The following is a 12942-nucleotide window of genomic DNA, read 5'->3' on the forward strand; positions in this document are numbered from 1 at the left end:
GCCGCTCCCGCGGCATATGGAGGTTCCCAGGCTAGGGATCCAATTGGAGCTACAGCTGCCAGCCTGCACTACAGCCACAGCAACGCCAGATTCGAGCCGCATCTGCGACCTACACCACAGCTCACAGCAAGGCCGGATCCTTAACCCACTGAGCGAGGCCAGGGATTGAATCCGATACCTCATGGTTCCTAGTCGGCTTCGTTTCCGCTGCGCCAGGACGGGAACCCCTCCCCTCATTTCAATCAGTGTTTCAGTGGATGTTTTTGCCATTCTGTCTTTGCAGTCACCCTTGATTACTTACTTCGAGAAAATCTGGAGCCACATTAACCCCCCTGACTGTTGGTTGCTCTCTGCTGAATTTAGACTGGTGGAGACGTGTGTGCAGTGGGATGTGGCATGCCAGTGGCCAGGCTTGCTTCTGGGGAGGCCCAATGCACCATGACTTACAACAGGGGTCAGCTAATTGTGGCGGCAGCGGGCAGGGATTGGTTTGTTGGGCCCTTAAGCCAAGAATTAAAAAAAAAAAAATACTTTTAATGGATTATAAAACAAAACAAAAACACATATGTGATAAAGATGTGTGTGGCCCACAAAGCCTGAAATATTTACTACTTTATAAAAAAAATGTTGCCGACCCCCGATTTAGAGCAGGACCCAGCACTGGACAGGCCTCATCGTGTCCCCACCCACTACTTACTAGCCCAGCCTCGACCATGGCCAAGTTCCTAGCTCCTTAAGCGCCAGTTCTGTTTCTTTATTTGTTAAACAGGGGCAGGGAGAGTACACAGGAGGTCGTTAGCCACCAGGTTGGGTTTGGTTCTGTTTTTTCCATCTGGCGTTGAAGGAACGTAAGCAGTCCGCTAGCACATGTGATCAAAGAATGGACCTGTCACTGTCCTCCTTGTCTGGGACACGGTCCATGGCCCTGGGCATCAGGCTCGTAACCCAGCTCCACCCTCCAGCTGGAGAGATGGCGGGCACACCAAACCCACTGAAAAGCCCTACCTCCTGCAGCTTAAAATCGTGTGCAGCTGGCACCAGCCCAGCGCACGTGGCCTCCGTGAAATGAACAACTAAACATCTGAGTGCAAGTGAGGAGGCTTTTGGAACTTAGAACCTTGAACCCCCTCATTGTCATGTGACCATTTTAAATGTTAGCTTCAACAGCCTCTCCCTCTTTCACTGCCCATGCCTGGAAGACTGTGGCAGTGGTGACATGTGGGGGAACCCGGTGGTGCCTACAGCCTAGGGTTGCCCAAGACTTGGGGGTCAGGGGTTCTGAGCAGTACGAGGTTCTTGGGAGGCTCAAAGGATGATCTGAAGGTCCCAGTGGCACACGGGCAAGGAGCTGAGCCTTCTGTCCAGAGGGAGCAGTGGTTAGGCCCCGTGGCCCTCTCCTGCAGACGCTTCAAGGTCTCCACTCTTGGGGGTCACAGAGGTAATGCCCAACAGGAGGGTTGGCCCTGTTTGCCAGCTCTGCCCAAGTCTTCTTTTCGTTTCAGGGCCACGCCTGCAGCAGATGGAGGTTCCCCGGCTAGGGGTCCCATCGAAGCTGCAGCTGCCGGCCTACGCCACAGCCACAGCAGTGCCAGGTCCAAGTCACATCTGCAAGCTAGGCCACAGCTTGCGGCAACGCCAGATCCTTAACCCCCGGAGTGAGGCCAGGAATGGAACCCGCATCCTCATGGATGCTACGTCGTGTTCTTAACCCACTGAGCCACACTGGGAACGCCTGCCCCAGCCTTCTTTAGCTGTCCCAGCCATGGTCCCCTTGGTTGGACTGGGGACTGTGTCCAGCCTGTGGATGTCCCAAATGGCCAGAAGTTCCCTTTCCCTCCCAAGAGGAATGTTGGACTGTTTTTAGCTTCTGGTTGGTGCTAGGAGTGATTTTAAGGTAATGAAACTGTATGAAGTGTGTTGGCTTGTTCCCCACCCCAGGTTCCCTGCCAGAGGCCTGCACCCACCCTGCCCCACCACAGCCCACCTCTGTTGGCTGTCACTGGAGAATTTGGATGGTGGCTGCTTCCTGGGGCTGTCGCTTTATACAGGTAGGCCCACAGCCTCCCCCACTCTGGGGTAGCCCTTAAGCACAGACAGAAGAGGAAGTGTGGATTTCTTTTTAGGTGAAATAATGGAATTGTGTTATGTTTTTGTTTTTCTTTTTTCACATTTTGTAGAAAAATACTATGCATGCCTTGAAGGAAGCTTTTTTTCTTTTTTTTTTGCTTTTTAGGGCCGCATACACAGCAGGTTTCCACTGTGCCAGAACTCAGAAGCATTTTTGTTTGTTTATTTGTCTGTCTTTTGTCTTTTCAGGGCCACACCCACGGCATATGGAGATTCGCAGGCTAGGGGTCGAATCAGAGCTGTAGCTGCCAGCCTATAGCACAGCCACGGCAATGCCAGATCCAAGCTGCATCTGCGACCTACACCACCGCTCACGGCAATGCCGGATCCTTAACACACTGAGCAAGGCCAGGGATCGAACCCACAACCTCGTGGTTCCTAGTCAGATTCATTTCCGCTGCTCCAAGATGGGAACTCCAGAAGCATTTGTCTTTTGAAACAGAAATGATTTTGTTTTCCTTCTGATTTAAAAAAGAGAGAAATTATGCACAGCAGAGTATGAAGAAGGAAGTTTGTCACCGTGTCATCAGCAATTTATTTTCCTTTACACTTTGTACTGTTGTAATATCTTCTGAGTTTTGCTTTCATAATGAGCATATATCATCTTTGAAAAACAGCAAAGCAGAATTCCCCGTGTGGCTCAACAGGTTAAGGACCCAACATTATCTTTGTGAGGATGCAGGTTTGATCCCTGGCCTCACTCAGTGGGTTAAGGATCCAGCATTGCTGCAAGCTGCAGTGGAGGTCAGAGATGTAGCCAGGATCCGGTGTTGCTGTGGCTGAGGCATAGGTTGCAGCTGCAGCTCTGCTTTGACCCCTGGCCCTGGAACTTCCATATGCAGGTGCAGAAAAATCATAAAACCAAAAAACAAAACAAAAAAACCCAACGGTGCTGTTACGAAATCTATCACCCTGCTTGTGCTTTAGTGAACATCCTTCAGACATCTTTCTGTGTGGTTTGTCTGACCTTCTTCTTCCCAGAAGGCCTTTTCTGGAGCATCTGCTTCTCTCACCGCCTTCTCTGATACTGTGGTATTTAAGGATTCTTCTCTAGGTGAGGTTTCTCATAGGAAGTAAGATAAGTAGCCTTTGAGACACCTGGCTTCTCAGAAGCTTTTGAGAAGAGGGGCCTTGGAGTCCCCTGGTGGCTCAGCAGGTTAAGGATCTGGCATTGTCCCTGTGGTGGCTTGGGTCACTGCCCTGGTGCAGGACTGATCCCTGGCCCGGGACTTCTACATGCCACAGGCGAAGGCCACGGTCAACATCTGCTTTTTGCCCTTCTGCTTGGTTTTGAGTTCCAGCCTCTCTACCCTGCCCCCTGCTGCTCCCTTGGATACAGTGGCCTCCAGGTCATGGATCTGGTCTCTTTCAATAAAAGCATCATGGTTTTAGCTTCTCTGACCCACAGCTCCCTGAATGTAGGCAGGACCCTTGCATTTCTCTATGGACAGTTCGAATCATCACATCCAGCCCTTGACTTCTAATCATCACCGCAACAGATGCTCTCCTGTGATGCCCTGTGCCAGGCATTTGGCAAATATTATCTCCGCACATCCTCTGAGCAGCCCATCCAGTAGGCGTTATCTCCCCCCCAGGTCTCAGGCAAGAGCGTGAGGCTCACAGAAGTTAAGTAGCTTCCCTGGGTCACCGGCTGATATGTGGCAGAGCTGGGACGCAAGACCAAAGTGTGCCCTTAACCTCTAGCTTCCTTCCCTGCCTACCGCAAGCAGCAGTGCCATTAACCCAGGACTCCTTGTGTTTTCTTGTAGGTGAGCCCAGGCCAGCATGGGGGACTCCAGGGACCCTTGCCCTCATCTTGACTCTATAGGGGAGGTGACCAAAGAGGACTTGCTGCTCAAATCCAAGGTAAAGGGTCAGACCTGACGGGGCAGAGGCCCACCCAGGGCCTCCACATTCCTGGGCTACAAGCACTTCTGAAGCAGCTGAAGACCTGGCTCCCGGCAGACTCTGCCTGGGCTTTTGTGTAAATGGAAGGGCTGGCGTCTGTTTGCTGGCCTTCCGGGGGCTGTGTCCTAACAGCCATTAGTTCCCATTTAGGGGCACTACTGCTGTGTCCATTAGCTGTCGGAGCAGGTGCAGGGAGCCTTTCCAAGGCAGGGAAGGAGCCAGGCACTGAGCGTCCGTGGGCATTTTTGCGCAGGTGACCTAAGAAAGGCTCGGGGAGATTCACAGAGAGAAGGTGGGTCTCTTTGCATAGGGGGGTGTGTCACAGTGTCTGTCTGTTAAATGAAGAAAATCTAAAAAGAGGCAACAGTTTCACGTGGTTCAAAAAATGAAACAATGGAAGAAGAACGGCAGGTCCCCCTCTGGCCCTGAGCCCACCTCTCCATCCCACCCTCTGATAGCCATGGACATTGGTTGCTTTTGTATCTTCTCGGCGTTTCCTGTAGGCATGTAGAACTTCCCATGGAAGCCTAGGGATCCTTGTGGCCACCCAGGGAGGAAACTGGGCTTTCCTCGTGGGAAGTTAGATGACCCCGGCTCCTCCGCTAGCCCTTCTGACCCTGTCGGGGGGGACTGTGACCTCCCCGAGCCTTGGTTTCTCATCTGTAAAAAGGGGATCTTGAGGGGACCTGCTGCACAGTCTGTGCTGGAGGTGACGTGAGCAGAGTGCACAGAAGAACTCAGCCGGGTAATTGGCCCGTTGTGATCCCTCACCGGGCAGCAGCCCTCACTCTGATTAAACACTGTAGTGGCCACAGAGACCAGCCGTTGGAATTAATCTCACGACTGTAGAGGCATCTTGGGTATTGTGGAAGCTCAGTTGGGAATTGCTGTTCTAGACAGGCACAGACAGAATTACTTAGGACACAGTTTAAATTATAACAGAGACCCTGAAATACAGTGGCTTAAGTGAGAGAGAAGTTTACTTTTCTCCCACTGAACACTCCAGATGCACGTAACACTGGTAGGGTACCTCCACCATTCTCAGCCATATGGCTGTCATCTCCGAGTCCAAAGTGGTTGCTTCAGCTCCTGCCAGCGCATCTGCATTCCAGTGGAAAGACAAGAAAGAGCAAGGGAAGTGCAAAACCCAGAAGGGGCACATGTCCCTTTGCACTGTCACCCTATTGACTGGAACTGAGCCCCATGCTCACAGTGGGGGCTGGGGAACATGGCCTGCACCTGGCCACGTGCTTAGCCAGATTCATGTATTCTGTTGTTAAAGCAAGAGGGAGAGGAGTTCCCGTCGTGGCTCAGTGGTTCACGAATCCAGCTAGCATCCATGAGGACGAGGGTTCGATCCCTGGCCTTGCTCCGTGGGTTAAGGATCTGGCGTTGCCGTGAGCTATGGTGTAGGTGGAAGATGAGGCTCGGATCCCACATTGCTATGGCCTTGGTGTAGGCCAGCAGCTTCAGCTCCGATCAGATCCCTAGCCTGGGAACCTCCATATGCCTTGGGTGCAGCCCTACAAAAGACAAAACATAAAACAAAAACAAAAAAACCATAAAGCAAGAAGGAGAGAGATTGGTGGACAAAACGCCGTCTCTATCTTCCAGGCCACCAGAAACCTGGGTGTTTTTCTGTGGTCGACAGATACACTGATCTCCTGATCTACAAACAAACACCCCATCCCTCTGTCACGGAGCCCACAGTCTGGGTGGGGAGAAAGCCTTAAATAAATAATTTGTGCAGTGACGGAAGACTGTGTGATGAGGGCGCATATTAAGGAGTCTGTTTATTTAAGCTTTAAATGATTATGTTGAAAATGTTTTGATAGGCACGTTTTAAAGCAGAATTTAAGCAAGAAAGTTTAAAGTGCCCCTAGGGGGAGTTCCCGCTGTGGCACAGCAGGTTCAGGATCCGGCATGGCCGCAGCTGTGTTGTAAATCACAGCGAATTCAATCCCTAGCCGGGGAACTTCCACAGGCCACGGGGCCTTAAAAATAAAAAGTGCCCCATGGGCTGGTCAGGACCTTTCTGAAGCAGAGCCTCTAAGCTGAGACCTTCAGGGCACATCTGTCGGTGTGTATCCCGTGGGCCACTCACGCTCCCCTCTTCCTGTCTCTCCTCAATTCACAGGGCACCTGTCAGTCGTGCGGTGTTGCGGGACCCAACCTGTGGGCCTGTCTCCAGGTAAAGCATCCTTGCAGCTGTTAGGGCCGTGGAGCTCAGTCTAGACTCTGGGCTGGGAACATCAGTCCCCCATGGGCACTGCTGGAAACCTTGGGCCGGCACACAGGGCCTGGATGTCTGGGTGTGGTACCCAAGCCAAGAGGGCTCCGGAGTCCCTGGCTGGTTGCCCCGGCAGCCATTTAGAATGACAAGAAGAGGAGTTCTCGTTGTGGCTCAGTGGACGCAAACCCAGCTAGTATCCACGAGAACACGGGGTTGGATCCCTGGCCCTGCTCAGTGGGTTAAAGAGCCAGTGTTGCTGTGAGCTGCGGTATAGGTTGCAGACAAGGTTTGGATTTGGTGTTGCTGTGGCTGTGGTGTAGGCGGGCAGCTGCCGCTCCGATTTGACCCCGGGCCTGGGGACTTCCATGTGCCAGGGGTGCAGCCAAAAAAAATGACAAGAGGAAACAGCAGATTAGAGAAGATTTTGGACTGAACGATCGCAGTGGCATAAAGACAAAGTTTTATCCTTGAACGTTTTGTGAGACAATGCAGCACCTTGGCTCTGCGCCCTGGTGCCTCTTTGTAGCAATTGGTCCCTGGGCCAGCCTGGACCTTCGTTTCCCCATCTAGAAAGTAGAGGCCACGACAGTGATGCCTGACCCCGCATTGCAGACCCCACCTTTGGGTAGAATTCGGCAAAATGATGCCTGTGATAGACTTACCAGAGTATGTGGCCCATAGAAAGTGTCTGGTATATTTTGGTTGTGATTTGATTATTATTGCTGACCAAAAAGAGTAACAATGGATGTATCAAAACGTGACAGTTTTCTCTGGGTGGTAGAATTCTGGGTAGTTCTTTTTTCTCTGTAACTTTGTAGTACTTTCCAACTTTTTCATAAGTATGTATTACATTTTATAATCCTACTAAAAATGGCTCTTACTTGGAGTTCCCTTGTGGTACAGTGGGTTAAGGATCTGGCATTGTCACTGCGGGGATCCCTGGCCTGGGAACTTCCACATGCCGCAGGCACAGCCAAAAAAGAAAAAAAAAAAAAAAATAGCTGTTAGGTATAATTTCTTTTAAAACACGTGGAAGTAGAAACAAAAAAGACAGCCCAAGGAGGCGAAAGCATCAGAGTTCAAGTCTTTTCAGAAGACGTGGAAGCCCCCAGGGGACTTTGGCTTCATCCTTTTGGGCCTGTCACTCAGTGTGTCATACACTGCAAGACCCTGGGGCAGGGGCGGGGACAGCAAGAAGTGTGAGAAGTGGGCCTCCCTTCTGGGAGCCCACAGACCCTCCAGAGAGACAGACACGAGGACCTGATGAGAAAGTGGCACATCCTTTCTTGGGAAGGCCCTCCAGCCCGTGCCGTGCTGAGCAGAGGCGGACATGACACCAGACACTCCCATGGAGAAGCCGGCCCGTCGCCGGGAGGAGGCCTGCAGGGAGGAGGCACTTGAGCTGGGCCTTGGAGGGTGGGCAGATCAGGATCAGAGAATGCAAGGCCAAAAGCTGGTCACCAGGGACAGGTGGCCCCGCTGTGGGGCAGAGCGTCAGCACGGGCCCCCGCTCCCTCTGCCCATTGAGTGTCCTGCATTTGAAAATGACTCTGAGGCCCAGGCTCCCCGATCAAAAGCGGGCATCTCAGTAACTGGCCCCTTAGGACGAGGGAGAGGGAGAGGGTCTGGGTACCAAGCAGCCGGGCCTCAGCTTTGCCCAGACTGGCTGCGGCCCTGCCAGGGTTTCTTGCAGGAGAGGAGCAGCCCAGGGCACACTGCCCGGCTTGCTCAGAGGCAGGGGCAGTGTCCCTGCCCAGTGCGATGTGGGCGTGTCAGCTTGGGCCCCTGTGGGTCCTGTTGGGTGGAGACAGGAACGCTGCCCTGCTGTGCTCCTGGCCAGCCCCAAGCCGCTCTCCTGCCCTCTCTCCCCAGGTCTCTTGCTCCTACGTTGGCTGTGGAGAATCCTTCGCCGACCACAGCACCATCCATGCGCAGGTGAGCTTGGTGGCTCTGCAGCCACCCCCTGGCTCCACCCACCTGCTCAGGTGCTCTGAGCCACCTGCTCAGTGGTATCAACTGGGAATGATCAGAGCAAAGAATTAAGAGAGGGAGTTCCCATCATGGCTCAGCAGTAACAAACCCGACTAGTATCCATGAGGACGCGGGTTTGATCCCTGGCCTCACTCAGTGGGTTAAGGATCCAGCGTTGCCGTGAACTGTGGTGTAGGTCACAGACACAGCTTGGATCTGGGCAGCTGCAGCTCTGATTGAACCCCTAGCCTGGGAACTTCCACATACCATGGATACAGCCCCAAAAGGAGAAAAAAAAGAAGTAAGAGATGACACATGCTGTAAAATTTGGTTGTGATGATTGTTGTACACTTATAAATGTAATAAAATTCATTAATAAAAAAGAGAGAGAGAGAGATAACACAGCCGCAGGCATTTGGCATGCACACGTATTTGGTAAATGGCAACCCTGGCAGCCTGTGGCACTCTTGGCTGGGTGGGGGATGAGCAGATTCTCAGCTTCCAGACCCCTGGCCTGACAGGGCCTTTTCCTGAGGCCTGAGAGCTGAGGCAGCCCGATGCAGGCCTGCGGCACCTGTTAGTCCAGCATATCCTTCTTATTTTGGGTCTTGCTCTCCAGGTAAAAACGCACAACCTGACAGTGAACCTGACCACGTTCCGGGTGTGGTGTTATGCCTGTGAGAAGGAGGTGTTTCTGGAGCAGCGGCTGGCAGCCCACCCGCCGGGCCCCTTGCCCAAGTTCTCAGAGCAGGTGAGGGGGTGCAGGGGGCCTGCGGGTGGTGGCACATGTCGAGAGCAGGGCAGTGGCTCCCAGATGGTGTCAGTTCCTGCTCAGCATCCTTTGGGTGGCTTTGAGGAGTTCCTGTCAGCTCAGGCTCACTGAACCCCAACCTAGGGCCACAGCCTGGATGAGGTGCTGAGGATACAGAGGTGACTGGGAGCAGGGCTGACCCCAGGGAGCTCACAGGCCTCAGCAGGGGTGGGGGCAGGCCCTGGGGTGGTACCCACTCTTCCTCCCAGCTCAGAGCACCTGGTGATGGTCACTGCAGCCACCTCTCCCAGGGAAACACCTGCAACACCCCCACCCCCACCCCCACCCTGTGCAGCCCTTAAAGGAGGCAGGCAGCGAGCCCAGCCTGGAGCCCCAGGGGCAAGAAGCATCAGTCAAAGGGCTCTCAGTGCCCCGGGGAAGCCGGGCATGCCCTCATACATAATAGGTGCCCCATAAGTGTTTGTGGGGTACATTTATGGATGTGGTAGATGTTTATGATTTATTACCAAAAAAAAGTGTATGCACATTCTGTTTGGGGGGCTTGTATGTATGAACCGTTTAAAAGACTGTCTGCAGGGGTTGTCTCGGGAAAGTTGAATTGCCTATTGTTTTTTCTTTGTTTCTACTTTTCCCCAAATTTGTTATAAATAAATTATTATTCCCCATTCTTGTAATAAACTGCAAGTCAGGGAGTTCTCTCGCCAAGGCCACCAGTGCCATCTCTTTCCAAGGTGTCCTCTGCTCAGAGGGGCTGGCTGGGGGCCTGGGCTTCTCCCCGTCCCCCCGCAAGAAGCACGTGGCCTCTGACCCCCGACCCCTCTTCGCCCCCCCCCCCGCCCCCGCGCGCCCCAGTCTTCCTCACTCTGGTTCTTGAACGCAGGACTCGCCGCCGCCACCCTGCCACCCTCTGAAAGCTGTCCCCATTGCTGTGGCCGACGAAGGCGAGTCCGAGTCCGAGGACGACGACCTCAAACCTCGAGGTAAGAGTCCCACGTGCCATTCGGGGTGGGATGGCAGCGTGGGGGCTTCGCAGGGATGAGACCCGGCCGTGCCCCTCCTGCTCTCAGCCGTCTGCCCCAGGGCGGGCCGGCCCCTCTGCAGCCTGGCCACTGCGCCTGCGCAGTGCGGACAGCAGGCTGGGGGGAGGGGGCGGGCCAAGGGGTCCATGGGTTCCACACCCCGAGTTGTAACCAGCACTGCTGGGAGCGGGAACCAGGGGTTCTGACCCGGCAGGCTTCTGGGGTGGGACAGAGCTACCCACGCCCTCCTCCAGCGAGGTCCCGGGGCTCCTGCCGAGACAGGATGCTCACCTTCGCCTCCCCGTGTGTGTGCTGGCTTCCCAGGCCTCACGGGCATGAAGAACCTGGGGAACTCCTGCTACATGAACGCGGCCCTGCAGGCGCTGTCCAACTGGTAGGTATCACGCCTCTGGGGGTTGGGCCCCGACGCAGCAGCCGCAGCCCCCAAGCTGGCTTGCGTGTGCGGCCCACAAAAGCCCCATCCCTGGTTATGCAGCCGGACGCCTAAAAACACAGCAATCCTCCTCTTGGAATTTCTCCTAAGAGGCTCCTAGAGGTGTTGAGAAAAATGTCTCCGCAGTGATATTCCTCATTCTGCTGTTTACTGGAACCCACTTAAAGGTCCATAAAATTATAAATTTATTGCAGGCCAGCCTTGCAGTGAATATAGGAAAAAATGGTGCAGCACAATATTTATTAAAACAGGAAGGGGTTCAGAATCTGATGAGTCAGAAAAAAAAGGAGGTTATAAAGCTTTGGATGGTGCAGCCCCACTTAGGGGGGAAATAGTTATTTCCATCTGGATAGGCTGTCAACACCCTGAAGCTGGAAGGTCTCCTATGTCCGGCACTCAGGGTCTCCCACCGTGTCTCTGTGTGTGTGTGTGTGTGTGTGTGTGTGTGTGAGAGAGAGAGAGAGAGAGAGAGAGAGAAAGAGAGATGGGATATAAGTGCATAGAAAAGTCTAGAAGGTATGCCACCAAATCTTCAGAGCAGCTATCTTCACGTGGTAGGATTAAGGTCAATAATTATTACTCCTGGAGTTCCTGTCGTGCTCAGTGGTTAACGAATCTGACTAGCATCCATGAGGACCCAGGTTCGATCCCTGGCCTTGCTCAGTGGGTTAAGGACCCAGCGTTGCCAGGAGCTGTGGTGTAGGTCACAGATATGGCTCGGATCCTATGTTGCTGTGGCTGGGGTGTAGGCCAGTGGCTACAGCTCCAATTCGAGCCCTAGCCTGGGGATCTGCATATGTCCTGGGCGCAGCCCTAAAAAAAAAAAGGCAAAAAAAGAAATCATTACTGCTTGCTTATCTGTATTTCCTAGTGTTTCCACAATGACTGTTTCTTTGTAATGAGATAGCAGAAACAAAGAGAAAGGAAGTGGGGGAGATGCCTCAGGCTCAGGAGTGTTTTCGGGAAGGGGCTGATGGGAGGGGAGGTGATGGCGGTGGCTCCTCTCTTTAATGCACCAGTCTTTCAAGAAAGACTCTGTCTGCAATTACTGTCACATTCAGCGGGCTCGAACCTATGAATTTGGGAGGATGCAATTCGGCCCATACAGGCAGGATCCTTCAAGTCATCACAGGCACTTCAGACTCTGGGGGGGGGGCCACAGTGTGTCCCCCCACAAGAAGCAGTTCTCCTCTGACCTGGCTCCCTGCCCTGCACCCCCAGCCCCCCGCTGACGCAGTTTTTCTTGGAGTGTGGCGGCCTGGTGCGCACAGACAAGAAGCCAGCCCTGTGCAAAAGTTACCAGAAGCTGGTCACGGAGGTCTGGCACAGAAAACGGTGAGTGACCATGACTCCGACCCCTGGCAGGGGGTGGCGACGGGTTTTCTGTTGGCCCCTTGATGGAGCGCTTCCTGCGCTCTCAGCCTCTCACCAGGCACGTGCCGTGCTCTACCTTAGGTGATGCTGCCAGCAGGCCTTTGAGGTGTAGGTCGTAGCCAGCCCTGGATCCCAGATTGAGGAAACTGAGCTTCAGGGAGTTTTAAGTGTCTTGCTCTAGAAAACACGTCTTGGGAAAGGTGGAGCTAGAATTTGAACCTGGCATTGATTGGAGCTGGCAGCCTGCTTGGAGCCTGTGCACTGAGATCCAGACATGTGGGGACCACTCCTAGGTCTCAGCCACACCTGTGCCTGGAGGGGAGGGCTTCAGAAGTGGTGGCTGGCACTGAGCAGGCAGAGGTTTTAGCTCAGTGTAAAAGGAATTTAAAGACCAGAAGCCTGGAGTTCCCATCGTGGCTGAGTGGAAACGACTCTGATGAGCAAAAACCATGAGGACGCAGGTTCGATCTCTGGCCTTGCTTAGTGGGTTGACGATCCGGCATTGCTGTGAGCTGTAGTGTAGGTCACAGTCGCAGCTTGGATCTCAGTGTCGCTGTAGTGGCTGTGGTGTAGGCCGACAGCTACAGTTCCAATTCGACCCCTAGCCTGGGAACCAGACCGAAAAAAAAAAAAAAAAAAAAGGACCAGAAGCCTGAGTTAGATCTGCTTCTCCAGGAAAAGTTAAAATTGGGAATAATTTAAACCTAGTGCATAGAAATAGATTAAGTATTATACGCAGTATTATATAAGTATTATTTAACACAGATTATTAGACAATATGATGCAATATAATCCCAATTTTAAGAAGCCAGATTTGTTGAAGTGTTTGTCTGCCTGTGATTGTGTGTATGTGTCTGTAATGTCATGGAAAAATCTGGAAATTCAAATGGGAGTTGTCTCTGAGTGGTACCGTTAGTGGTGATGATTCTTTCTTACGCTTTTCCAAGATGTTCTGGATTTCAATAAGGAGGATGTCTTATTTTTGAAATTAGAAAACCACAGTAAATATTTTAGAATGAGAACAATTTTTTTTGTGGCCGCATGGCATGCAGAAGTTCCCGGGCCAGGGACTGAACCTGCACCA

The 12942-nt window shown here is 52.9% G+C and overlaps 1 protein-coding gene across 22 annotated transcripts in view; it reads left to right on the forward strand.

The window, feature by feature from the left end:
• Positions 1-12942, forward strand: part of USP20 (ubiquitin specific peptidase 20) — a 42404-nt gene that overhangs the window by 13218 nt on the left and 16244 nt on the right. For 18 of the 22 annotated variants that reach the window (XR_014829011.1, XR_014829009.1, XR_014829012.1 and 15 more), the window contains 8 exons: positions 1939-2048; positions 3897-3993; positions 6173-6226; positions 8141-8203; positions 8859-8990; positions 9892-9991; positions 10355-10424; positions 11706-11819. Coding sequence is in view for 11 of the 22 variants with exons in the window: in XM_084998537.1 (XP_084854663.1) it covers positions 3913-3993; positions 6173-6226; positions 8141-8203; positions 8859-8990; positions 9892-9991; positions 10355-10424; positions 11706-11819 (614 nt within the window). In the remaining 11 variants the exon portion in view is untranslated. The remainder of the gene's footprint in view (positions 1-1938; positions 2049-3896; positions 3994-6172; positions 6227-8140; positions 8204-8858; positions 8991-9891; positions 9992-10354; positions 10425-11705; positions 11820-12942) is intronic. The other 4 variants (XR_014829010.1, XM_084998579.1, XM_084998497.1 and 1 more) reach the window with 1 other exon arrangement.

This window comes from Sus scrofa, chromosome 1, assembly GCF_054392235.1.
Source record: "Sus scrofa isolate SSC_HxYL_T2T_F1_AM1 chromosome 1, Sscrofa_HxYL_maternal_Yorkshire_Landrace_v2.0, whole genome shotgun sequence".
In the NCBI taxonomy this organism is placed as follows: domain Eukaryota; kingdom Metazoa; phylum Chordata; class Mammalia; order Artiodactyla; family Suidae; genus Sus; species Sus scrofa.